The sequence below is a fragment of the Pseudopipra pipra genome, chromosome 3 (genome assembly GCF_036250125.1).
Source record: "Pseudopipra pipra isolate bDixPip1 chromosome 3, bDixPip1.hap1, whole genome shotgun sequence".
Lineage (NCBI taxonomy): Eukaryota > Metazoa > Chordata > Aves > Passeriformes > Pipridae > Pseudopipra > Pseudopipra pipra.
The window spans coordinates 42579928-42607831 of NC_087551.1; the positions used below are offsets into that span (position 1 = coordinate 42579928).

A 27904-nucleotide genomic window follows, 5' to 3' on the forward strand; every position below is an offset into this window, starting at 1 on the left:
GCTCTGTGGTGCCGCTCTGGCGGAGGGGGCGGTGCCGCCGCCCTGGGCCGGGCCGGGCCGGGCATGGAGGCGAGAAAGATGAACCTGCCCCGGGGCCCCGAGAACCTGTGTTTTGACAAGGACGAGTTCATGAAGGTGGGTGGGGGCCGCCGAAGCTGGCGAGTTGCGGAGGGAGGAGGGGCCTCCTGAGGAGGGGGCTGGCGGGTCCCCTGGAGGAGAGAGGGTCGCGGAGCCTTGATCGGGATCTTACAGGTCCGCCACGGCTCTTCCCCCGGCCTCGGGCCTCGGGAACGCCGAGTTTGTCACTGACAAGGGATCCGGGATGCGGCTGTGTCCATGAAGGGCTGGGCTCCGCGTCTGGCGGGACCGAAAGGCCTCATTGCTTGGAGAGGTTAAAGTAGTTCTTAATACTGAATTTCGAATTTTGGTTGGTTGTTGTTTTGTGGTTTTTTTGTTTGGGTTTTTTAAAGTCTTTATAGGGAGTATACGACCCTGTATTTTGGTGAGCTGGTCTCTAGGTACTCTGTCCAAAGATACTCTGTGCTTACTAGCTTAAAGGCTGAGAGTTTGGAACATTGGAAACTACTGAGTTAAGAAGCCTTTTGCCCCCTAGAGCTTTAGTTCGGTCAACTCACTGGCACATGGAGTATTTTATTTTGGGTGTGTTCCCTGTGTGAACTGTTTGCTTACATTCTTCTCTCTTTCCTGTTTGACTTTCAGGCGGATTTTGATGTTGATCATTTTGTGTCAGACTGCAGGAAACGTGTGCAGCTGGAAGAGCTCAGGGAGGATCTGGAGCTCTATTACAAACTCCTAAAAACTGCTATGGTAGAACTCATAAATAAGGACTATGCAGATTTTGTTAATCTCTCAACAAATCTAGTAAGTGTTATTAGCTGTACTGCATAGTTCAGACTTAAGGTGGTTCAGTGGGATTTTTGTTTTTCACATGCAAAGTATATGGCTTTTATTTTGTCATTGTTAGATTTAAGACATCTTAAACTGTGAGCCCTTGCACTGAGAGAAACTGAAAGACTGTTCCTGTAGAACTTAGCTACTATACAGAATTGCTCTTGGCCTGTAATAAATCTTTAGGTGTATGCTTTTTGTCTTGAAAAACTGATTCATTAGGAAGTTAGATTCAGGGCAAACTTGGTTTCAAACTGTCAGCACTTCTAAAATTAAAGGAAATAAATCATTTAAATAGAATAGCAGTGATACAAGTAAGGCCGTTCTGAAGGATACTTTAGAAATCTTTAAATTTTTTTATATAGTCAAAATATCTAAAAAAACCCCAGACCCAATCTACTTGACTGAACATTGTAATTGTTCCAGTTGTACAGGTTCAAAGACTGAGATTTAACATTTTTGTGGGAGGAAAAATTTCTATAGGTGGAAATTTTGTTTAACTTTTGGCTTTATGTGACAGGCAGTGTGATATTTTTATGTCTCTATTTGAGACAACATATTTTTGCATTGAATTTAAAACTGGAGCTTATAGGGGGAGGTTTGTTTTCGCAGTTCTCTTTTAGTATCTGTAAAATGATAGGCTTTGTCAGTAGTTCATGTCTGAACTCACTGAAAAAGTCATAAATGTGTTTATGGTAATTTCTTTAGGTTGGCATGGACAAGGCTCTTAATCAGCTTTCAGTACCCTTGGGACAGTTGAAGGAAGAAGTTATGGTATGTTCAAAACAATCATTGTAGACAGCTGGGTAAACTTCAGCTCACTTTCATATCATGTACAGAACATCTTTTACTGAAGTTAATACTTGTTATAATAAACTTCTTTTTGAAAATTGATGACTGGTAGTAGGAGAAGCACTGTGTTTTCAAGCAGTTGTAGTAGCAGTAAATTTATGTTTTCAATAGCGCATTTCATCCAAGGGATAAAGGATTCCTTAAACATGACAAGTGAATGAACTTTTGCAAGACAAGTCTATGGTGATATCTTGAAACTGTTTTAATATTTGAGTAACTTAAAAATGGCAGTAGATAATTTAGATGCAATACAGTCCCTTTAAGGACTTTTTTTGCTTAGTCTTGTGATTCAATCATAAGACATCACCCTCTTGAAGGTGGGTATTATTCTGGCTCTTCCACCAGTGACTTGGGCTTTATAGCAAGGGCCAATTTTTGATCATCTTGGCAGCCACTTCAAAGAGATGTTTGCTGCATAAATGTGCCTTCAAAATATCACAGTCTTGATGAGTAAAACAGAAAATAGGGTCAGTTAGGGTAGAGAAATCCTTATTATTTGAAAAACACTATTTAAAACTGATTTAAATCTTCAGTTTCAAGACATAACGCAGTGGGTTTATTGTCTGGTTTTTTTAGGTGATAGGTCATTTGTTCTCTCTAAGGTAGTAAAAGAACACTTCTGGAGGAAATATTTATACTTGTGGTGGCAATACCTTAATCCGTGCTCTGTTTTAAGTTTAGGTTTTTGAGTTAGGGTTTTCTTCAAACCTTAAATAGCTTTATATACTGACTTTTTCTCTCACAGAGTCTTAAGTCATGTGTCAGTGAAGGAATTCAAGCAGTAGATGACCGGATGACTAAACAAGAAGATATTAGAAGAAAAAAGGTACAGCAAATAAATTATTACCTTGAGAAGGTTATCTTTAGGATGAATTTGGTTTTGCCATTAACCCAGAGAAAATAAAATTTATAAAGTTTTAGGCTATCTGGGTGCACACTCTGCAGAATTGTGTACTTGTAAAAATATATTTACATTTTGATGGACAGACTTAATTTTTAACAGTGTCTAGTTGATCATGAATCTTTATTTTACTTTTGTTTCCCAAAATATATATGTTTGATTTAGTTGGATTTCTTTTTAATTATAGTTGTTCTTGTTTCTGACTGTAGTAGTATATAAACTTATTGTGAATGGAATTGAAATAGAGCTGTTTAATTTTTATAGGACGGGGGACACACTAACGTTTGTCTTTGTGCTTAACTTTGAAAAAAATCAGGGATAAGAAAAGTTGTCCTTGATCCATGACAAATGTTTGTGGAGTTTTATGGACTTACGTGAGCAATACTTCAACCGAGACATGACTCAAGTAATTAAGATGAAGGGAGAAAACTTACACCAGGAAAAAACCCCAAAGAACTAAGAAACCATCCGAAATATCTTCTTTAGGTGATGTCAGTTGGGATTGGGTCAGATGTGGAAAATCTTTCTTTAATTACAGATGTGTGTCCTGAGACTTATTCATGTTATCCAGTCTGTTGAGAAAATTGAGAAGATTCTGCATTCCCAAGGCACTAAAGAATTGTCCTCATTAGAGGGAAACAGGTAAAAAAATATGTAATGTTCAGTTCTATTTGTAATTGATGGGACTAACTGAATTTCATAGTGTTGCTGAAGGTAACTTTACAGGCATTAGGATATATTTTTAGAAATGTAACTCTGATGGAATAAATGACTGTAATTTTCTAGGTTTTAGTCTTTTGCCAACTAATCATTCACAGAACATGTAACTTAGACTCCAGAGTTCCAAATTTCTGGTGTTGCTTTCAGTAAGCAACCTTTTGGAAGTTAGTGCAATATTTCTAGGTTTTTTTCTTGGACATTGCTAATCTTGTCATGTCTGAAATACTCTCTGCAGTACAGTTTATTCCAATATCATTTGGAAGCGAAACAGAAAATAGCTTTTTTTGTTTTCCCTGATTATGTATAGCCAAAAGGACTTTTGCAAGAAAGCCAAAGGCAGGCAAGGCAAACATATAGTAGTTTTGGTACAAGGAAGTACAAATTCCAGTCAGACCTCTCCCTCTGCCTTTGCTGAGGAATGGAAGATGTCTTTCAGCCAATTTGGAATTGATGTACCAGTCATGCCCTTGAAGTGCTTGACTGGGATGCAAGTGCAACTTCAGCTGGAGGGAAGAGACAAGTGTAAGACTGTCACTTCAGTTTATTGTGCTGGATCACATAGTGGTGGGGGGAGCTGTACAGAAAAATATGTTGATACCTAGAGGGACAAAGCATAAGCAGATGTTTTCAGTCAGAATGAGGCATTTTGCAGAATTATGTTTGTAAGCAAGACGGAACTTGAATGGCTGAAAATTTAGCTCATTATTGGGGCTGTGTAGATGGTAGGACTGTTTCTCTGGAGATAACTGTCATTAGTTTTACTGTGTGACAGAAAGGGAAATAAGAACCAAATCTGGATGGTGAAAGTCATTTAGTGCAGTTTCTGAGCTCTCTTAAGGCTGACTTTCATGTGATAAGCAAAACTACCATATAGAAAACAGTGCTTCATACTGCTGAGGCAAGAGCTTATGTTCCTCTGAGCTTCTGCTTCACCCACTTCATATGTTGATAGCTGCAAAACAACTTTAATCATGTAGAGTGTTCCAGATCATTATTGCATGATTGCAGTAAGTCTAGTAGTACTTACCAGAATTCAAAATATTTAGATTAAACCACAAAAATTGAGGGAGAGCACTATCCGTCTGCTACAGGTGAAAGTGAGTTAATTTGAAAGGATCTAACTGTGTATTCTTGTTTTATATCATCTGTCTTCTAGTCCACTTTTAACTGGACAAGTTTTAGAGAGAATTGCCACAGAATTTAATCAACTACAATTTCATGCAGTACAAAGCAAAGGAATGCCCCTTTTGGACAAAGTGAGACCAGTAAGTATTACACGATAGCAAGGTTAACACTTGTAGAGTCTGCACAACTGATATAATTGGAAGGCAAATGCCTGTTTCCACAGAGTTTTATTGAATTAATTTATGGGGAAAATGGGTTTCACGAGGTCATTTTTATCAGTTGACTAGAAGTATTGCTTTTTTTTTGTGGATTTATTCCTTGTTTGCTAACTTCTTTAGGATAAATTACTTAGAATAAGAGTAGGAAATATGACAGAGATTTCTGTCAGCCTAACAAATCTTGCAGTTTGTCTGCTTTCTGATACTGAGGCCTCATTCTGGAGATTCATGTTGGTTTTGTTAGCTGCAGCGTACAGACCAGAATATAAATGGAATGTGCCTACACAGTGGCTGGCTTGAATATAGATTCAGGTTTGTCTTTTCATGAAATTACTCTGGCCATTCAGATCAGTATACTAATCTCCCCAATATCCTGTTTGTGATAATTATCTAATGTAAAAAATTAATTGATGGTTTGATGGCATTTTTTCTTCTATCCATTCAACAGAGAGAGGGAACAAATGAAAACTGGTGCTTAAAGGGAGGTAGGAATATGGAGATGGGGTAATGCTTTAGGCTAATTAGCATGGAGGTGTCATTCTTGATGGCTTTTGAGCTAGTAAGGTAGTTGATAGTTCCAGTTTCTCCATTATATACCTATGCCTATTGGCAGTATAAACTTGTTTCAGCTCAAGATGTCCATTGGTACCATGTCGATTCATGGACAGTTTACAGGACTGTTCTGGCCATTGAGTTATCAAACTTGGATAATAACATGAGTAAGGGCGAGCAGCAGAGAAGTGTACGTGGTGGGAGAATGTTTGTCATGTAGCTTCCTTAATGATGTTTGGCAGGACTTCTGTCCTGTACCTGTTAAGGGTCTTCAGAATGTAGGTTTTATGGCTAATCAGTGATTGGGTTCCTGACTTTGCATGTTCAGTACAAATTCTGTGGAATCATTTTAGGATGGATGGACACAATAGAGCATGTAAAAAGGCAGAAAAGAAATTCTTCTGGTTAAATTGATAGTTCAGCTGAGACTACATTAATGTGTGTTGCTGAATTTTGCATCAAATACAGAGTTGTAAGGACTGTCTTGGGCCAGGAGTGTATCTGCAGGTAGTGTAGCAATGAGTTGGATCTAGTGGGAAAGGAGATCAGGAAAAATGGTTAACGAAAGGGAGAATGTATGTAGATTGAAACCTTTTTCTTTTTTTTTTTCTTATTGCTAGTGTCACTCATTGTCTTTGGTTTGCAGTAATTTGACAAGTAATGTTGGGAACACACTGTCTTTTTAGTCTGACAGTGAGGGATAAATGCTACAGTTGTTATCTCTGGTCACTAATTGTAAATCTTTTGTTTGTTGTCACACGCAGTGGTTCAGTTGAACAAGGAACAATTATTCACCTATTTCCTCAGAATTAAATGGACCTTAGATAAGTTACCATGTAACTTACAACATATAGAGGAAAATAATTGCCTTTAGCCTTATTATAATAAACACTGTGTTAAACAGCATCAGTAGTGCATTAAGTTTGTGTTAATGTTCATTAACTGCCAGTTGTCAAAACTTTGGCACCTTTCAAATGAAAATGGAAAGCTGAGTTAGGTATTTCTAGACAGATTTACTTCAACAATGATGACAAGGCTTTGCTTTTGTTTTTATTACTGTATTTTGTTTCTCTTCATAGCGTATAGCTGGAATAACAGCTATGTTGCAGCAGTCTCTGGAAGGGCTGCTCTTGGAAGGCCTTCAAACTTCAAATGTTGACATAATACGCCACTGTCTTCGCACTTATGCAACAATTGATAAAACACGAGATGCAGAGGCATTAGTTGGTCAAGTGCTTGTAAAACCTTATGTAGATGAGGTAAGATAAAGTAAAAAATCCCAACTGATTTGCAAATGTGCTTATTTTTCATGTTAACCTCCAGCTTTCAGTAGCAGCTTCAAAATACCTTTTTGGAGAGAGCAGGAGAACTGAGCTCCAACAAAATGTCATTGTCAATTTGTTTATTGTTGCTATTTAATAAAAAAAAGATGGAAGGATTCTCTTACCTGCCTGTCACCAATTTCAGGTTATATCCAGTTGGGATTCTTCTTCTTATCTACATTTTTCTTGGGCTGAGGAATGAAAAAAACAAACCCATCCCCTTAAGGACAAACTTCCATTGGGTGCTTGCTAATGCTGTAGCAACTGCTACAGTGAAGGATAGGTCATTTTCCCCTAGGTTTTCTCAGTGTCTGTTCTTTCACTAGTTTTGCACCATTCTGCTTGTTTATGCAGCAAGAGGCAAAAGCGTTTAGACAGGTGGAAGAATACCAAGAAACAAGCTATTGTTCTTTTCCTTTGTTGTCCAGCTACTGTCTGCCTTCTCTTTATGGCAGAGATTATCCCTTTTCACTGCATATGAGATACTGTCCAGACAAACTGCTTTGCCAGTTGCATTAAAGGCTTAGCTTTGTCACAGAAGTTTCTTGGCTTTGGCTTGCCTGTATTTGGAATTGGACCAACAACCTCTACATTTAGAAGAAATTTTTTACTTTATTCTGAGGTTTGATTAGCTTTTGTCAGTCGGTTGTTTGACTTCACAGTCTGCTTTAGGGTGACAGTGATGTGGCACTGAGTTGGGAGCCAGACACAGTGACTAACATTCAAAAGCAAAGAGCACGTTACCATTCTTGGGGCTAGTCTTGGCAGCAAGAGTGCTGCACTAAAGGAAGTAATAATTCAAGCTGGCAAGTTGTACTTGTAAACTATAATATAAAAAAGTAATATACTGACTATCCAAATATTTGAGTTTATAGTGTTAGGAGTTTTGAGTGAGTAACTGAATCTTGTATTACAGCATTTTTTATTCACTTTTCTGACATTTAACACTGAATTCTTCCCAACAGGTGATTGTGGAACAGTATGTGCAGTCTCATCCTAATGGCCTTCAGGCTATGTACAATAGACTGTTGGATTTTGTTCCTCATCATTGCCGTCTCTTGCGTGAAGTAACAGGGGGAGCTATTTCCAGGTGAATATCTTGGGGGTTTCTCTCAGTTGCACTGAAATGACAACAATTAATTTTGAAATGCTTTGCATTATTAGCTTTCACGCACTTAATGACTTATCTGGACTTTTCTGAAGATTTGTAGTCAGGTTTGATTTCTCTCTCATGTCTGTGTTTTTCAAAACAAAACAGTGAACAGACTTTCTTGGTGCTATGGCCCAGACCTTCAGAGGAAGGAAAAACAATCCTGTATTTCAGTAGTAGAAGTGAGTCCAGTTCATAATACAATGTGTCAGATAAGTTGGTTTTTTGAACCCATTAAATATGATTTTACAGTTCATCCAAGGAGAAGAGCATAATAAAGCTGTTAAAAATATAAGTTCAAAAGTTACTGAGTTGTCAGTGCACATCAGAAAAGTGGGGATGATCCCCAAAGGTTTCACTGATTTATCGCGTGTACTGAAACTATAAGTTTAATTGATTTGTGCTTACACTGTCTTCTCTGAAAGTGCTTAATTCCTTATGCAATTTAATTGCCTGTTTTGAAGTTTAAATAATTCAGGTCTACTGAATTGTATCCATTTATTCATCTGTTTGCAGGCTGGTTAAATAGTAGACTGCTGTAATTAGCGGAACCATGGATGTAGCCCCTAGGGACTGCAGAATTACTTTTCTAGTTAGTCATCCATTGCTGAGCTTTTTATGACTCCTAATTTTTAGTAACATTTCAATTCTTTTAATCCCTCAGCAAGTGTTAATCTCTCTTCTTAATGGAATGTTTCCACTCTGTACTGTGGTGTACTGAACTGGTATTGAATGCTTTTATCTCTTCTGCTCTCAATTTATATGTTTTCATAATCAGGGCAGCTTTTAATCTTTTGCTTTGAACACAATATCATGTATAAATACAACTTAGAACAATGAGGAAAAAGTTCTGCTTCTTTTCATTACATTAGTCACATTACTTTTACTCTGTAGGAGTTCTTAGCTGAAATATGCTCATTTTCCAGAACACCCTTGCAAGATATATAAATGATAAATTTTTTAAAACACTTTGAGAGTTATAAAAAATACTTTGGATTTGATGAGACTATGGAATTGGATAAGAAACCTCACAGGAAGAATAGTTTAAGGGAATCTGCATAACTATGTAAAACAAAAAATTACGTTTTGTCTAGTTCAGTGCATGTATTTTTTTAGTTATCCCTACCTCGAATTAGAAGCCTGGTGATAAAATATAACCATGGAATAATTACAATTTGTTTTCAGTGCAAAAGCAGATATTGTTCCTGGATATGATTTCTTAGTGAATTCAGTGTGGCCAGAAATAGTACGCGGTTTGGAAGAGAAATTGCCATCCCTGTTTAACCCTGGAAACCCAGATGTGTTTCATGAGGTAATTAATTTTATTTTTTTCCATTTCTGATTTCTTTGACACACACAAGAATTAAATGAGTCGTGTTCTCTAGTTTTTTCCCCTCTGCTTTTTTTGTGTAAATTCATGTTGTCGCATGGCTTGAAAGAAGAGGTTATCTCAAATCACTTGACTCAGTTTTTACAGGATTTAATTCTCCCCTGAAATTTGTCAGAAAAACTCACAGAGAAGTTATTGGAAGCCATTTAGTCATATGAATTAATATCTGTTTTGGGAATAGATATTCTTTCATAATTGCAGAACTGCAGCATAATTGAAGGTGGGAGTGGACGACTCCAGTGTTTGCCCAAGTCTAGGACTCCTGTATAGCAAGGGCTGTCATGTTAATTAAATACCTGGGTTACAATTTGTTTTGTACTAGGGGAAGGTTAAAAAATTTCTTTGTTTCACTTACTTGTTTTAGCTTTTGCTCTCCTACAGTACTGCAGATTATGTTGTGATTAGAAATACAAGTCACCTAAAAGAAACAAAAATAGCTGGAGATTGTGCCATCAGGTTTGGAACATAAAAGTAGTATTTTCTGTGGTATCACAATCAACTATGAAGCAAGCTTAGATTAAATAATGAATTTAAAGCACTTGTCACTCTTGTATTTTCTTCACTGGCAGCAGTGCTCTGCCTCTAAAAGATCATCTTTTACTAATGGTGAAATAGATTTCTTGGTCTAGTATGAATATTGGCTCTGGCAGTATTTTATTAGCACGTCACAAGTAGAAAATATGAGGTTTCTGCTTTTCCTCATGTCCTGTCTGCCTGTATTTAACCATGATTGCTGAAAAAATTGAATTTTTTTTTTTCCTTGCAACTTGACTTGTGATTAGCACGAGACATTTTATTTTTAAGATGGAGATGGGAAACAGTTATAAATTGTCTGCAGAGGTCATCTTAGGCAGATGACTTAGGGAAAAGCCTTGCTGGTGCAGGTTTATAAGGCATGTGATTCTTCCTGTGTTCATGCTAAATTGCTTTTACTAAATACTTATTTTTTTCTTGGAATTTAAGATCTCTTTTTGTACAGATTGAATAATTGAATGCAGGCAGGCATGACAGTGAATGTCTGCAGAGCTGGCTCTGAATAAGAAGCAAATTAAATGAATGTTGAAGAAAGTTGCCATGCAAATGACACTATAGTTTGTTCCCCCTCCCTCATGACAACAGTTTACCATAAAGCTTCAGTCACTATTCAAGCTTTCACCTAATGCCCTGCATGCTGCAAGTCATGAGCCTTTTGGTGTTCTGTGCTGCATGGTCTACCCAGGAAAGTATTTTAGCTTCAGAAAAGCTGAGTTTGCTTGTAAGTCTGTCGTCTTTTATTGCACTGATATTGACCAAAAATGGCATTGCGTTATTTTAAAAACCAACCTACTATCCAAAAAAACCCCATAAAAAAACCAACATCCACCCATGACTTTCAGGTAAGTCATGTAGTAAGTCTAAAGTTAGTTTGTCTGAAATTGTTTGAAGCTCTTCTGCAAATATTTGGTATTTGCAAAACATTTTTTGGGAAACAGATCTAGAAATTCTTATAATACAGGTCCTGTGTAACAGACAAAAATATCATGCTTCCATTCTCGTGTGTGTTTGGCTATGTGTGCTTATGAGTTTCATTCCTGATTACTTCTGTTTGTTTATCTCCTGCACCTGACTCTGTTCCTAGTTCTGTGCAGCACTGTTGTTCCCCCCCAGTGACTGAGCTCAGAAGTACTGCTGCATCTCTCTGATCCATTCTGCTTGTTCAATGTGCTTGGACAGTTCTATGCTTTTTCGAAGTGACTCATGCTAGCTTTCCTTACTGGAGAGAAACACCTACTAGTTAACTGGTTTTGGTTTTGTTGCAGTCCAGGGTTTTAGCCTTGTGTGATTAGGTGATGGGCTGTCAGCCCACTCTTAACCTCGACCTTAACTGTAGCGTGATACACGAGTTCTGCTGAATGGGTGGTATCCTGCCTTGGTTGCTGGGCCCCTGTGTGTGATCAGAATGCTCTTTCTCTTTCTGCAGAAGTACACTACTAGTATGGATTTTGTACAGAAATTTGAACGACAGTGTGGCTCCCAGGCCAGTGTGAAACGGTTAAGATCTCATCCCTCTTACCACAGCTTTAACAACAAATGGAATTTGCCTGTATATTTTCAAATAAGGTTGGTATGCATTTTTTTTTGTTCACTCTTTCAAAAACAGTTTAGTCACAGCAAGATGATCTGGCTTAGTCAGATCTCCTCATTGTTCAAAGTTTCACTTGTCAACAAATCATAGTAGAAATCAAACTAAGACTTTAATTACTAAGTCATGTAACTGTTATATATCTTTCTGCAATTTGGCGAAATCACAGCCTACTGTTCTTTGATAAGGTATCGTGTTGTTACACCAGATTTGATATTCTACTCATAAGACTTTGGGGACCAGATCTAAATAAGTCTTGAACTCTTGTTTCAAATTCTTTTTTGCCAGTGTCCCTGGAACTAAACTGTATGTTGAAAGACGCTACTTGTGCAGAATCTAGAGGAATACTTACTGTGAGGGAAGAAGTCTTTCTTCTTAGAAGTACAGAATTAAAGGACTTGACAACTTGTAGATTTTCCAGATCTAGCCATATTTCTGACATCCTTTTTGTCTCACAAGATGTAGTCTTTAAAGTGCTGGGGTTTGTAGCATTGCCTTCCCAAAGATTGCCCTACTATTCCCTGTTCCTGAGGAGCTAAATAATAACTTTTAGCTTATTTTTCCAGCAGGTCTGATGTAGCTGTAGCACTGCCTTTTAGAGACCTTGCAACTAGAAGAGAGCAGAGAGACACAAGAAAGCCCTTGTTTAATTCTAGTAATGTTAGAATTTTAATTAACAAAATAGAATGTAAAACTGTATTTTTAGAAAGTGTAGTCTACATATCTGATTGTAGGGCTGGATACCAAGCCTTCAAGCAAGGAAGACAGCCATTGATGACTTGAGTGTGTCATGTGTGCTCTCTCTTGGTCCAAAGACTTCTGACAGTCTCTTAAAAAAAAAAAAAAAAAAAAAGAGGGAAGAGAAATTGATGCTTATTTTTAGCCTGAATCACTTGAGTGACCTTGTTTATTGCATGGTTCTGTAATTGGCAGTAACCGTACCATAGTCACATTTATGCAGGTTCTTTAATCCAGGATAAATCTACATTTCTGCTGAAAAATTCCATCCAGCAATCTTATGAGTGGTGGAGTTAATGTAAGTGGCAGGAGCATGGGGCTGGGAGCAGGGTCTTAGTGTTTTAGTGCTTCATGGTGTTTGGTAAAATGGTAGTCACAGCACCTGATATCCTGGTTTGGTTTTTTGCTTGCACATCTGTTCCCACGGCTGTGAACTGATGAGGCTCTGTTACTCTGGGCAAAAAAAGGCCGACGTTCAACTCCAGTCCGTTTCCCCAAACCATTAAATTGTGCAAATACTCCTGCTGACCCAAGGGAAAGGGCAGCAGTTCTCGCTACAGTAGTGGTGTGGAGTGCTCAGACTAAAAGTGTCCATGGAACTGTAGCCATTATGAACCTTTTAACAAATATGTCATTAACAGGTCTATATGTCTGCCCCTTTTGTTTGAAAGTGTAACTTTTCTAATAAGAGGCCACTTGATCCCACTTTTATACTCTTGCTCATAAAATTGAAATGGAGCTTCAGCATATTCTTGCTGTTCAAAAATGATTCCCATTAGGTATTCTGAGCTCTGATTGATTAAAGAACTTTTAAAAAATCATTTTCCTGTAAGATTACTGTAAATCTAAATAGTGCACTATTTCGATAAATGGTTGGATAACAGCAACCGGTTCATCTTTCACCATATTATTGCTTTTTATTGGAATAATCTCATAACTTTTGGAAGTGCCCATTTAGTACAAAATTTTGCCCTTTAGTGCAAAATTTTGAAAATAATGTGACATATTCATTATATATATATTAGGGAAACTTTTTACTTGATGTATATTAACATCCTTTAAGTCATACAAGATTTTTATTGAAATATTATCTCACAATATGACATTTATAGTTAAGATTTGGGGTTTTTCTTCCCTTTTCAATTACAGAAATTACCCAGAAAAATCAGCCACCACTAAAGCCTTTACAAATGATCCTTTGAGGAACAGATGGATGTTCAGGCACTTCTTCTTTAGCAGTGCTGGCACAAACAGCCCCAGTAACTCTTTCCTGTGCCATTATTTCAGTTATGTCAGTCCAACTGGTTGTGGAGCTGTAGTGAACCCCACATTGGGGAAATTTTTTTCATATGTCAGAAACATTCAGGAAAAATTCTGTCATTGTTCAAAATCTTATTCTGTTCTCTAATCCTTTTCACCATAAGACTGAAGGACACTGCTCTGGTGGTGGAGGCAGTGCATAGGCAGAAATGAGGTTTTGAAGCCATTTCACAAATATGTTTAGTTGCTAAACATGCATCTTAGTCCATTAGGAGTTTGAACAAGAAAACCCAGGTGGGCCCCTGTTCTGATCTAGAAATGACAGTTAAGAAGCTATAAGAGAAGCCCTACAGGTTCATAATTAGTAAGTTTGATAGAAAGGCTTACAGAGTTACTATGATGGACATAAAAGCAGAAAAAAAAAGGGAAACCAATGACAATAGAACTTTCTGTAAGGGAGCTTAAAATGATAGAGTTATTTCAGTGCTTGGAGGGAAAACCTGGTTAAAGAAGGATTTTTTGCAGCTCTAACTTGGCAGTTTTTAGAGGAGGTAAATGCTATGTTGTTTATCCAATATGCATTAAATATGGAAAAATATTAGAGGTTTTAATAATAACTTACGCTGTTATAATTCACCTAAAAATTGTGAAGGTGTGATTTTTTTTTTTGTATTTTTTTTTCTTCTTCAAATGGTGAATTTTTTAAAAAAGAGGGTCAGGGTATCCTGTGAGGAACTATTGATTTTTATTAGGTACAGAATTGTTTGCAGAACCTTATGCTTCTGTTCTTTAACAAACATGTAGAAAGCTGGAGCCTCCAGTGCCACATGATATATCTGAAGGTCAACTAAAGCAAGTACAAGTCAATTTGTTCAGTTTTAGTTTAAAAACAGTAACAAAACAAAAAACTTCACTCGTCAAAAAAGGTGAGGACTTGTCTCTCTGCAAGCTATCGTTTTGATAATATTTGCAACCATGACTTTAACAGTTTCCCAAAGCATAAGGTTTGTATGTGCCTGTAAAATGTCAAAGATTCTCTTTCAACTGTTTGAATGCTGGTGTGGTTTATATCCCAATTTAAGTTGGGCAGAAATAACCCTATGTTTAAAATCTGTGTATGTGCATTGATAGCACAATGAAATAATATGAAGTAAGTACTGAAAAATGTCTTGGCATCAATTTAAGTAACTGTTGAATTGTAATATTCAAAACTTTTCTGTCTCTTAGATTCAGAGAAATAGCAGGGGCCTTAGAAGAAGCACTTTCAGATACACTAGAGGAAGCACCAGGTAAACTTTTATGGCAAAAAATACTTTTCTTATTGTAAAGGAATCAGTGGTATAAGTAGCAGTGGTTACTGTCTGTCTGTCGAGTATTTAGTAACATGCATCCCGTGGTTCACATGAGCTTTCTGATTTCTGATTAACTGATTAAATAATATAATACATTTTTATAGAGATAGCAATGTGGGAGTACTGTTAGTGATCACTCCACTTATTAAAAACACCCCTTTTGGCAGCAGTCGTTGAGATACTTATGGAACCATCCGCTCAGTGCAAGAAGGAACTAAATTAGCATTTCACTTCCTCTAAGTAACAACCAAAAGGCTATGCTGTGTTATTTGGGCATATTTTTCTTAATTGTTGTAGCACTACGTAGAGGCAAAAATGGCTGTCTGTTGGCAGCATCTGGGCTTGCTATGGTTTATAGTGTTGCTATCTGGTCCAAAAACATACACTGATTTATGAGCAGATGAGGAGGTATGCACAGGAAGAATTAGAGTGGAAGGGGATAACCTGGTATATTCATTAGAAGTATGTTTTAATCAGAAATACTAACTTCAGTTAACAGAGTGCAGAAGGCAGCTAAGAAGGCAGCTAAGAGCCACATAAATATCTGTGTGTGTATATGCACACACACATGCCCTCTGAAGAAAACAAGGAGAAAAAAATCCTAATGGAGACAAAATACATAAATCTTACCACTTCAAGGTGTGGAACTTGCAGACACATTCCTTAACTTTCTAATTGTATTCTATAAAATGTTACTGTGAATGGCTTTTAAAGTATTTTGTTTAAATATGGATATTTCTACTGTGTTTTAAATAAATATTTATAGCAAATATCTCATATAACTGTGAGAGGAGCAGCAGTTTAGTGCTAAAGGAGTATTATGTTGTGGTTGGCAGGCATATCTAATATAACTTCTTCATAAGATTGCCAAAAATTATCCTGGAAATGTTATCTCCTGAAGTGGATTATTTGGCCAAGCTGTTTCTGCCTTTATTGCATGCAAATTCTGACTTATTGCTTTGGCCTGCACAGTTACAGCAAGACTTAGAGGAATTTGAAATATAAAGCATTGAGGAGCTAGTATTTTAAGGATTTATTTCAGACAATGCTTAATAAATTTCTATCTTTTTGATTGTGTCTCTCTGCAAGACTTTTGTTTGTTTGTTTGTTTTAGTCTTAGATAATGTACTTACACTGATGTTACATCTTTTAAAAATGTGCTTAGGAACTTGACCTTTGTTCCCTAATTATTTCTAGCTGGCAGCTCATACTGTCTTTTGGCCACTCACATGGTCTGGATGAGTCTTCTGAAGTGCTGGTCAGATCAAATGTTTTTACCATTATTAGCACACCGTTTGTGGAAACTTAGTCTGCAAATTTTGGCACGCTACTCTGTGTTCATCAGTGAGGTAAGAGACCAGCATGCTTTTGCTTTTGGTATTGAGAATGTAAAACCCGAAGTTTCCTGGGCAACTGACTCAACATCAGCGATTCTCTGCTTCTGAGCAGGAGAAATTGTGCTTTGCTCTTTTACTCCCTGCTCCCGGCCATACAAGTTTGCCCCTGTTTCTGCTGTCATAGAAAGAGAGCATGATACAATAACTGGAATTTGAGGAGATTTCTGGGGGTCATCTGGTCCAAATTTGTGCTCAAAATAGTGCCAGCTTAGATGAGGTTGTGCAGAGCCTCAAGTTGAATCTTGAGTATATCCAAAGATGGTGGTTTCGCTCCTTCCTGGGAACCCTAGTCCAATGACTGCTTTTTCCTTCTATTTGATCAGAATTTCCCGTGCTACGGTACTTATACATTGCCTCTTACCTTGTCACTGTGCCTCAAGATAAGATCTGATTCCAACTTCTATATACAGGCTCCTTAGGTGGTTGAAGACAGCAGTAAGATCTGCCTTTATACACTGTTTTCTTCAACTCAGTGACTTAGGTCTCTCAGCCAAATTAGCTCGTGAAAAATACTGATAAGTACCACAGTTAAAACAGAGTAGTGAAGCACTTGACTGACAGCAGAGAGCTTGAGGAGGTGGGAGAAAGGAGTTGTATGACAGCAGTGAATGGTTATGACTTTGTATTCCAGCATATGTAAATAAACTGTGTTTCTGTGAAGCAGGTAATGATCAAATTCTTGGTCTCGCACGTTCCCTCAGTGCAACAGTTCATTTGAACATCATGCAGGTGAAAATTGCTGCAGGACTAGACTGCCCTCTCTTATACCAGCAGATTTGCTCCAAATCATCCAACTTTGTAATGCACCAAAATGTTTTTAAAATACACTTTTTTGCATAATTTATGAATGGTAATATCCCTTGAAAGTGTGGCATTCTAATGCTGAGAACTTACAAATCCTTTATATACTGTTTCAGTTTGTCCAACTTTAACTGCCTTCATTATTGCTCGAGTTCACATTTCAATTTGATGTTTCAGGTTTCTGTAAGGCCCATTTCCAGTGAGAATACAAAGGAAAGCAAAAAATCTGTGCCAGTTGGTAGAAAGGAATCTTCTGTAAGCCTCAACCCTAGTGAGGACCAAGGGAATGGGTCTTCTCCAGAAAGTCTACCAGTGTCTTATATATCTAGTACTCAGCTGGTATATGTTGCTGCAGATCTGGACAAACTCCAGGATCAGGTTTGTGCTTGTGACTTTACTTACAAAAGAGTCTTTGATGTTTGGCATATTGTTAAGGGCATTAAATTGTTTAAATAATGTACCATAAAGTTCTTTTTAAATCTTAAATGCTAAAACTTGGGTGGTCTGATATAGAAGATATCCCCTGAAATATTTGGCCTACTCTTACTTGGAATGGCAGATTACAGGGAAACCACCTCAGATATTTAAATGCTTTTTATCGGTAGCTGCTGGACTTTACCCCTAAAATAATTTGTTTCTGCATTTTTTTTGGTGCGAAGAGTTACTGCACCAGTCCTACCTTTTCTAGTAAAGTCTCTGTTGGAGCTTGGAGTGTGGTGCAACATTCAGCTTTAATATTATGTTCTCTTTTAAATGTCTACTGGTTTTAGTCTTTGAGGTTGAAAAAGCTTTTATCATCATAATTACACTTGATTAATGATCCAGAATTTTGAAGAGAGTTGTATGGTATTAATTTTTGTCCAGAAGGGACAAATTCTGTGTATTTTTGATCAATAAGGCTGAAATTTCTGTAGTTTGTGAAATTTTAAGTTGCAGGTAGAATTTGTTAATTCTAAATTATTTGCTCTGAGTACAATAGTAAGGTAGAGGATTTAGTGTGTAGGCCTTAATTCCTATGCATATTCTACTACTAGTTTCTCAGAACTGCAGCAAAACTATAGAAATTGAAGGTGTCTTTTGATGCTCTTTAAACTTGCAGGACATAGAAGAAGTAATTAAATGTTTATAACATAACTGTGTCTCTCTTGATTTTTGAGTGTTTGGGGGTTTTTTTCAGATTCCTGACATATTAGACATGATTAAACCAAAGCTTGAAATGATTGGCGTCAAGAATATGTCTTGTATTGCAGGTAAAGCTTAGAGGTTCTTCCCCCTTTCTCCCACATCCCCTCTGCCAAACAAATGAAATCAACTTTTACACAGTTTCATTATTACAGTGAAAATTTGAAAAGACTAATGTGTCTATTACTTAATGGAACTTGCTTTATGTTTAAATTTTTAAATAGAAACAATCTTGAACAGACATGGTGAGTCTGGAAAATGTTTAATGATTAAAATTGAGTGAGTCTAAAGTGCTTTTAGGATTCTTCCCCAGAAAGTGAGGACTTTATACCAAAAGATTCATTTCATATCTTTAAACTCCTACATATAAAAGAATTGGGGAAGAAGTAAGGAGAGGCTTTCTGTTATCCAGTTGGAACTAAAATATTTTTCTAAGATGATAGTTCTCTCTCAGGCCTGATGAATCATATAAGGGCGAGTGTTATCAAAGTATCATAGTTAAACACCTTAACTTCAGAGGACAGAAGCAATTCAGTCTTTTAGCCACTTTTTTATCCTGGGTTTTTGTTTTTGTTTAGTTTTTTGTTTGGGGAGGTTTGCTTTTTTTGGCTTGTTTCTGGTTTTGTTTTTTGTTGTTGGTTTGTTTTTTCATCTGATCGTTCTTTATGTGAAATACGGAGTTTGATTTTAATTTAGTAATTAAAGCTAAGCATGTAGCTGCATGAGTGAATTAGTCCCTGTCTTCAAGCCTAGCCAAAAGTTCTGTGTTGTGAGTTCCACTTAAATCTCTAAATTAGAATTATTGGTAGATGTCGAAGTCCATAAGAGATGTAGGAGTTTGTGCACATCTCCTACTCAGTAAATGGTCTGTTGTCAACCACAACTTTGAGCTGAACATAGTCCAGTCATTCCATAAGGAATTTAGAGAGAAAGAATTTCACAACCACAATTTCTTTGGAAACTTGGAGCCTTTTGATTCAAGTCCCTTGCTTCATTGGTAATACTGAAAAAACTTTTAACCTGGAGAATGTTACTTTACCCCTCTTTTCTTTCCTTCCCTTCATCCATGTTTCTGGCTGAGGAATGGTTGGTGTTACTAGTAATGTTTTATAAATTGTATATTTAACACCAGAGAGTGAGTGAGATTGGAAGCATGATGGGGTTCACATAATTTGTGTTGTGATTGGGCAGGGTAGCTCAGTTTAAACTTTAGCATTTTTACTTGAATAGGAGCCTTGGAAGATTCAAAGGCTTCTCTATCAGCCTGTGTGCCTACCTTGAATAACAGGATTATCCAGGATCTCAGTGAGTCCTCCTTCGCGTACCTGAAGAGTGCACTGGAAGTTCCAAGATTATATAGGAGAACCAACAAGGTCAGTGATGGTTACAGAGGCAAAAGTAAATCTCAGAAAGGGCTTTGCTAAGATTGTTATGAGTTCTTATCTTCAGATATGCCTGTCCATATCTGCTTGACAGTCAAGAGCTCTATTAAATATCTTGAGATAATTTAGTTATTTATTGTTTACTTCATGGTGAAGGGGAAAAAAGGGGGTATTTTCAAAATTTAAGGTAGGGTAACAGTGATAAGAGCCTGGGCCTGAAGTAGAAGGAAGGCCAAGAAGTAGAACTGTAGATGTGCAAAAGAAAAAAGGGTTGATGGGGATGTTTCCCTCATGTCACAGCATATACTGTAAGATGCAGTGCTGCTGAGTGCCAGACTTATTTTAGGAGGCTGACACTTCTGCCTGCAGTGTCAAGAAACTTCCTCCCATTGAGCTAGATGCTTTGATTTGGTTCAAGAAGTATCTTGCACAGAAGGAAACAGATAAGAATGGCTAATAAGAGTAATTTGTTGAGAGTGTAACGAGAAGTAATGGTGAAATAAGGTGCTGAAACCAATTGTCTGATCTTGGCTTGTGTTACTCCTGTGACATGCCTTTGCCAGTCTCTCTAGACAGTCATCTTGGTAGTTGGCTTGGTATCATTCAGTCAATAGAGAAAAATCAAAGTAATGTGAACCAGAGACTACTACATCCTTGCCTAATTTGAACCCAGGAGGCAGGCTGAAATGGCAGGCCACAGCTCTTCCCATTTCACCCCTCTCCCCTTGCTTTTTCTTCCTACTGTACTCTGCGTAGTGATTTAGGGGACTGCCATTGTCTCTGTTGTCCACTGACTGTTGAAGCAGATGCTGTGCCAACACAAAGACATAGGACCTGACCACTTTCAAGTCAGGCGAGGTACTGGCTTGAGCTCTGTACTCCAAGAGTGTGACTGCATTGCTGTCTCAGCCATCAGTGTAACTGGCTTTATGCGGTGCAAAACCTGAGCTGATAAACAGGAGAGAGATCACTTGGGTAGAGAAGGTACATTATTACAGTTGTGTTAAGTTCTGGCAACTTCATTTTTCAATGTTCTAATACTTGGATTTTTTTTTTAGCAGAATTCAGAATTTGGTATGAGAATAGTCTTTTGCAGGAATCGTGCAAAGTCTTTTGCTTGGCCAGGTTCTAAGTAAGACGTTACTGAGATATCTTCAGGTGTCAGAGATTTTGTGTACCCTGAATATGTTCTGTTGGTTTGCAATGCATGAGGTTCACCTAAGCTGTTAGTGGATCATCCCTGGAGAGAGGAAGCATTCTGCAACCAAAACTACCTGAGAAGAAGATAGCGAGGGGATATTAATTATCCTCAAAGCATTGTTCTAGAAAATATAATGAGGGAACAGAATGGTGTAAGAACAGAAGGAAGCATGTCTTCAATTTAGTGAAGTATAGTACAAAGCAGTAGGTGTTTTAACAAACTCTGTAAATAGTCTGTTTTGAGCACGTAGTGTGCTCACCTTTCTCTGGAATCAGCATGAGCAGAAAGAGCATTCATGATCATACCCTGATAATAGGAGTGGCTGGCATGTGCATCTCTCAAAAAGCTTTGGTCATTTTGAACCTTGTTCTATATCATATCACACTGTGTAACACTACTGAATAACTGTGATGCTGTCTTTCCTGTGTATAATGATCTCTTCATTGACTTGTCCTGATTGGAGTATGTATCTCGTTGCTTAGATACAGCCTTAGCATTTTATATTATCTGCTAGAATTGGGTGTTGACACTTTAAATAAATTACTGGTTCTTTTTTCCCCAACTTGTTTCCATGTCATCTACCAGGAGGTGCCAACTAAAGCTTCACCTTATGTTGACAGCGCTCTTAAGCCCTTCTACCGACTGCAGAATGAATACAAAGATACCTTGAAGCAGCCCATGATTCATCAGTGGTTGGAAGGTGCTCTCTCTGAAAGCACACAAAAGTAAGAGAATCATACAGAACATTCTTTGCTTTAATTAAAAACTCCAGTGTCCATTGAATGGGTACAGAAAAAAACCTAAACCAGTATGAATTAACACAACTGTAAACAAAACAAGAATATACCACTCTTTTGTTGGGGTATATTTCTTCAGACTTACTCTGTTGTTTTATATTCAGCAGATGAAAACCTGGGCAGGGAATCCAGGACCTGACCTCTGCTCAGATCTGTGCAAACCGTGACCTTGTGGGCATTTGAAAAATTGATTGAGCTCTAGGAATGCAACAATAAACTAAAAATTTGCATTTTGTTTCAGAATTGGTGTAAGACCTTAATCTCATGTTATTTTCAATGAACAATGGTTGAATTTTCAAGGAACTTGAGTTCTGCTGTCCTTTGACTTTTTTAATGTATGTAATGATTATCTGACATCTTAGTGGTGTAAAAAAAAAAGGCCTAGGATATTAACTGCTGAAGAGCTAACTGTTCACCATTTAATAAGGCACTTATACAGCAATACTTTCTTTAGTAGATCTTCTGTTTCTTAGTTAGCATCCTAAGGACTTCTTGAACATGAGTAGCCATCTGCATTAAGTTCCTTAAAGAACTTTGTTTCTGTTTCTCTAGCTGTATTTTAAATTTGTACTACAGTGGGATATTGCATTCCATGAGTTCAGCCAGTTAAACTGTGTAACATGAGACAGCAATACTTGCTTTTGTTTTAAAGTTCTGTGACCAAGTTTCCAAAGACTCAGCAAAAAAGCCTACTTCCCAGAGAGGGAAGGGAAAAAAAATAATTCACTGGATACCCCCTATTTCTTGCATTGTGGACAATTTATTCCTTCCTAATTTTTTTATATCTCTAATTGTGCTTCAAACTAAAGAGTCCCTGTAGCCTATTTGAAAGGGTTTTTCTTTTTCCCATCTTTATAGTTGTGCTTTGTTGGTTTACTTTGTCCTTTGTGGCCATGGATGGTAAGATCAGAAGAGTCCGTGGAAGTTAAAGTATGATGCTGTGATTTCTGTCTGTCCTTACGTGGTTCCTGATAACTCTTAGCATATTATCCTGTCTGTTGACTGCTGCTGAGCGTTGGATTGATTTTTTTTTTCCTGTGAATTAGCCACATAATAATACTGAAGTTTTAAACTGTAGTCAAAACATGAGTTCTTTCTTGCCCTTTGCCTCCCTATCCCTCCCTACTTTTCTATTTCTGGCACCTCGCAGGTGCTTATTAATGCTCAGTGCACCTGCAGCACTTTGCACTCTTTTTTCATTATTCAGAATAAACTTAAAATTTTAAGACAGTTTTGACACATTCACCAACTGTCTTAAAATTATTCTTGAGTATTTTGGACAAAGCTAAGCTTATATTGGTCTGGACTCCACTGGTCACTTCCATTTAGCACAAAAACTTTTTTCAAGCCTGGTGTCTCTTAATCAGTTACTAGTCCAAAAAGGAAGCATACTGTTAACCCAGAGCACTTACATTTGTTAACTAACATTGCTGAAGGACTCCAAAGATTCCTGGAATCTCAAGTCACATGCTTATAGAGCTAAAATACCTTAGAGTGAATTTTTGTCTGTCTGTCTACCTCTGTGTGTCTGGTCTTGCTTTTAAAGCTTTAGTAAATCTGGAGATACCATGCGAAGTAACTGTTCTGTAGTTCCTTGTACCTAGCCAGAACTTTTTTCTTTTTTTTTTCCCCAAAATCACACTTTCCATGTTATCATTACAAAAACTGACTTAAGTTATAGGTTAAACAGTGTCGGTGGTTAAACACCAGTAAAATTGGCACATTCATTTTTTAATTCCATGGAATTTTCTTTTGAATTCTGTTTTCATGATTTGTTGTTACTCTTTTTATCAGTTTGTTTTAAAATATCCTCACTGATAAGAAATGAAACAAACTGAATTTCTTAAATGGAGGAATATTGTAATTTCTTTATTGAGAATAGAGATGCAAGTAAATAATTTCCTGCTGTGACAATATATTCTTACATCCCTATGAGAAAAACAGAGAAGAGCATAAACTGGTTAAAACTCACTGGGACTAAGCTTGCTTAAATGGCGAGAAGAACTTGGGAGTACAGCAGAAGTAGGAAGTCTTCACAAGTGAGTGGGAATAGGAAATACCAAGATGTGAAAAGAGAACCCAGTTGACTTTTATTGGAATACTTTTACTTTTCATGGAATGGTATCTTGAAACAGTTTCCATGGCACTGGCAAACACTTTTTCTTTAGCTATGCCTATCTAATTATCCTTCTAAAAGGTTTGCCTGCTTTCTGTTGCCTCCTTGTTTAAAAGTAAGCATCAGGAAGATTCTTTCAGCTTTGTTAATTCTAACAGTAGTAGTTTTCTTAGGCTCTTAGAAAGTTACACATTTTAGGAAATTATAGAACATAGCTCAGTCTGGTCACTTCTCTTATGGATCCTCTAATTTCCCACTGTTGCTCTATTTTCTCCTCCAAGCTATTCTTATGACTTATTTTTAACAACTCACTGTCCCAGGCATCTCTTAATTGATATGATATTATGTCCTTCCCACTAAGGCATGGGATTTCAGTCCATAAGGCTTTTTGAACTTCTGTTACTTAGTTGATTTGTTTACCTTCTTTGATTCTATGCTTTCTTTAATCAAGTATGTGGGAAGTGGTGTTTTATTTCATCTATACCATTTTTGGTTTAGGATTAGTGTTGTTCTGACTTTTACTGCCAGCTTCCTGAGACTCCTGCTTAGATTAGTTTTTTCATTTTAGAAATAGGCATTTATGACTGGTATGCACGTGTATGCTCTCATATACACTTCTGTAACTTTCTTAAAAATAGGACTGTAAGGATGTTATTCTTGTCCTGTTTGTAAAAACAATTTTAGTCAGTGTTGATAGAGGCTGATTTAGGCTGTTGAAAATTGAGCAATTGCATTCCTTGGTCACTATTGAGTACAAACATCTTGAGCAGGTCAAAAATGTTATGATGAGAAGGCGGCTTCAAGATGGAATAGTAATCTTGAGAGTGACCTCTAGAAGTAATGATGGAAATACTGATTAATTGATAATGATGAAAACATAAGTAGCTTTCTTGCAAGGAAAGCTATTCCTGCCAGCACTGTTCAGCAGTTTTCTCAGTGACGTAGTGTTGTGTATGAAGTAGGCTTTTCTGTAAAAGTGGACATTTTTTTCTTTCTCTTTAATCTTCCTTAATTTAGGTATTATGAAACTGTATCTGATGTGCTCAGTTCTGTTAAGAAAATGGAAGAGAGCCTAAAAAGGTTGAAGCAAGCCAGAAGAACTGCAACTTCAAACCCTGTTGGTACAAACGGGGGCATGAGTGATGATAACAAAATCCGACTGCAGCTGGCCCTAGATGTTGAGTATTTTGGAGAACAAGTAAGTTATGAGAAAGAAGGGGTTTTTTTATTACTACTACTGGTTTTGGAAGGGAGTGAGATAGAAGAGGAAAGGGAAGCTAGACTCAGGTTCTGGTCTTGAAGGCTTTGTTGGTGTGGGTTTGTGGTTTGGGTTTTTGCTTTTTCTTGTTTTCACACTTTTATAAAGGAGGTGATTTGAGACCTTGATGATTGTAGATACCACATGAGCAATGCATGCTTTCCTGTCCTTTCTTATACAAATGCAAAGCTTTTATTTCTTGCTGTTCAAAATTCAAATACTGCTTAGTGCTTGGAAGCTTTAAGAAGAAACACTGTGTGGACAGATCAGAGGGTAGGGGCCTCCCTTAGATCTGATAGAAACTTCTTTATGGCCCTGCTTTTGTTTGCCTTCTCCCGGGGTGTTTCCAGCCTTGACTTTCTGCACAGTCAAAGTCTGTTCCCAAGAGCTGTGAAGATGTTGGCCTGATTTGTTGTGCTGCACAACTGTAAGTCCTTTTCAGTGCCAAACATGAAACCCTAAATAACAAAGCACATAAAAAAAGAAAATATTTCAGGAAGCGTGTGCAGTAGCTACATCAAACTGAATACTGTTTGTACTCGTTTATTTCTGAAAATCATGTATAGAAATAAACTTCCAAGTGCAAGTCCATATCATTAGTTGCCAAGGAGCTGTCATCAGTCTTGTTTATGAGCACATGCTGTTGATGCATTGTAACAGGTAGATTAAGTCTGCTTTTTTGTGAGCAAATGCTTTTCTCAGATATGAGACTTACCACAAGCACAATTTGGGTGGAAGTAGGGAAATCTTAATAACAAGAACTAGTATTTATCAGCTTTTGCCTCGGGTTGAGCTTTTGTTCTTTTATTCCTGTTATGTGCACAAACATCACTGCACTATGAATTTAAACTGAACTGGAATAGATTATTCATAGTTGTTTAGGAGATGTCTTGATACATGTGAATATTACAAACAGTTCCAGCAGCAAACACCTTTTGAGAATTGTTTCATTATGGTTTTAGTTAAATCCAGATTTTTGTTTCAGTGCACTCTTATTTTTCTCATGGTCATACTTTTCTAATTGTCAGAGCAATAGATTTCCTGGCTAAGAAATTACTAGCAGCAACCCCTGTATTTGTAGAGTTGTTTTCGTCTCCCAGGAAGTTCAAGGCTAGAACCATAGGCTCTTGCAGCCTATTGAAATGTTTTCACCATCATGCTGTTGGCTGTTCTTGGATGTATTCATGTTTATCTTTAAAGTTTTGCCCAGAACCCTCATTTGGAGTTTGAAAAAAAAATCAGTTGAAAATCAATGAATTAAAACCAACTACAGCCAAGTTTCTGTTTTTGACTACTTCACTGGAAAACTTCCAGCTGGCTTTAGTTACAAGTTGCCTAGAAGATGATGAAATATTTCCCTGCAAGACACTATATTAACTAGAAAGACTTATCTGAGCAAAGTTGAAGACAAATATTTTTATACTTTGCACTATATGCAGTTGTGGGTTTTTGCCTCACATAGATGCAGGAGAAAATATATACTTGGCTAAACGTTTGAAGTAGAATAATTCGTGAGGTTTTTTATGTTTTACAGAAAATTAATGCTTTTTCTCTGTCTTTTTAGATACAAAAGATGGGACTGGAAACAAGCAGCATAAGAAGCTTTTCAGCCCTTACAGAGTTGGTTCTAACTGCCAAGGACCAGGCTACAGCAGAACAATCCTAGAAATTTTTGAAAGCATGTGATTGAATATAAACGACGTTCCAAAAAGAAAGACAGAGAATTTAACTCTGCTTTATTTTACCAAAAAAGTAGCAATGAAGTGCTTCCTAATGTATCTCGAGCAACAAATCAGTGTATCTGCTGTCAAGATAAACTTGTTTCACCAAAAGACTGAGAATTTATCATAGTTATCCATTATATGGAAAGCAATTAAAAGTTCTAAACTTTCTACTATAGAATAAAGTAGAAGAAAATGTTTTTCCTATTTTTGTTGTACAACTTAAAACGTAGAAGAATGAAGTTATATGTTGAAAATAATATGTAATAAATTGTCTTCCTAACTTTTGATGTCCCATACTTTTTTGAATCAAATGTATTAATTGATGGCTGTGTTATAACCCACCCCTGAGGTGGGATAACTGAGGTTCTTGTTAATCGATCCCTTGGGGTGGATTGGAGTGAAATGATGCTGAATGACTGATGTTTATATATATATATATTTTGCAGGTTTATTTTAGAACAGTCTGGTTGCAATGGAAAGGAGATATGTTGCCATTTCAGTTATTATCTATAGAAATATAACAATATAAAAGTATAAAGATATCACTTAATAAATAAGGGAAAGAAAGAAAGAGAAATAAAGGATAAGAGTACTTAGTAGACAGGAGAGATAGCACCACGTGTGGACCCAACGACAAGACTTGGTTGAAGTGATGGACACAATCTTGATCCCTCAGGGCTGGTGAAAGCCCACAAAACAAGGAGTGTAATGGGTGTATATATATATGTTCAGGCTCAGATGGGAACGCCCAAGTACTTCCTGTGGTGGGAGAGGGTTTTACACTGATGCAACACTGGATCACGTGCAGTTCTCTGGTGGAAGGCCCCAGAAATCATGCTGGGGGCACTTCGGGGGTTGTTGGTGCCTTCTGTCCATAACTTGACGTCATCTTTGCTTGACTGGTGATATGTGTATGAGCATTTGTGGCCTTTCCCACAGTTTGCCACAGTGGGGAATTTTTGTCCAGATGCATTAACCGGGATGTACTAACTAGATTTCACCTCTGTCAGGTCTGGAATCAGGGCCTTAGTGTCACAAATTCCTCCCTTCTGTACTTATCTCAAGTTTCCACTGTGGTGGCTTATCTTATGGGAAGTTGCTTCTGTGGCCTTGACAGTGTTTGAGACAGGCAACTGTGCTCTTTAACTCCTTACAGATTGTCAAAAACTTTCAAACTTTACTCCAGCTCTTCTGGAATGAAGTGCTCACAGGAACATGATTCTGCTGTTTCTCATTACTGCTTTGCACTTACTTGCTTTCCCTCATCATGGGGCATGGTTAGCTCTCGTTTGGTTTTTGAATGTTTTCATTTTACTGATTTGGCTTTTTCATGGATCACGTTGTTGAGAAGTGCTGCATGACAAAAGCTCATAAAATAATTGAAGTTTTGAAAATAATTTTTAATATAAGTAGCTTACAGGTTATTACATTCAGG

At 37.3% G+C, this 27904-nt stretch overlaps 1 protein-coding gene across 1 annotated transcript; it reads left to right on the top strand.

The window, feature by feature from the left end:
• The first annotated feature begins 2 nt into the window (after positions 1–2).
• Positions 3–26749, top strand: COG2 (component of oligomeric golgi complex 2). The gene is made up of 18 exons (XM_064648844.1): positions 3–135; positions 721–882; positions 1618–1683; positions 2507–2587; positions 3201–3304; positions 4539–4647; positions 6357–6536; positions 7565–7689; positions 8935–9061; positions 11100–11239; positions 14487–14548; positions 15809–15960; positions 16987–17187; positions 17987–18059; positions 19222–19364; positions 21160–21299; positions 24505–24685; positions 26310–26749. The coding sequence occupies exons 1-18, from the start codon at positions 64–66 to the stop codon at positions 26409–26411; spliced, it is 2220 nt and encodes a 739-aa protein (XP_064504914.1). The 5' UTR covers positions 3–63; the 3' UTR covers positions 26412–26749.
• Positions 26750–27904: the final 1155 nt, after the last annotated feature.

Excerpts from the sequence above, each read along its gene's own strand:
- COG2 (XM_064648844.1), top strand. The coding sequence starts at position 64 with ATGGAGGCGAGAAAGATGAACCTGCCCCGGGGCCCCGAGAACCTGTGT. Across the intron at positions 3,305-4,538 it reads TCCTCATTAGAGGGAAACAG|TCCACTTTTAACTGGACAAG; the intron begins GTAAAAAAATAT and ends TCTGTCTTCTAG. Across the intron at positions 17,188-17,986 it reads TGGACAAACTCCAGGATCAG|ATTCCTGACATATTAGACAT; the intron begins GTTTGTGCTTGT and ends GGTTTTTTTCAG.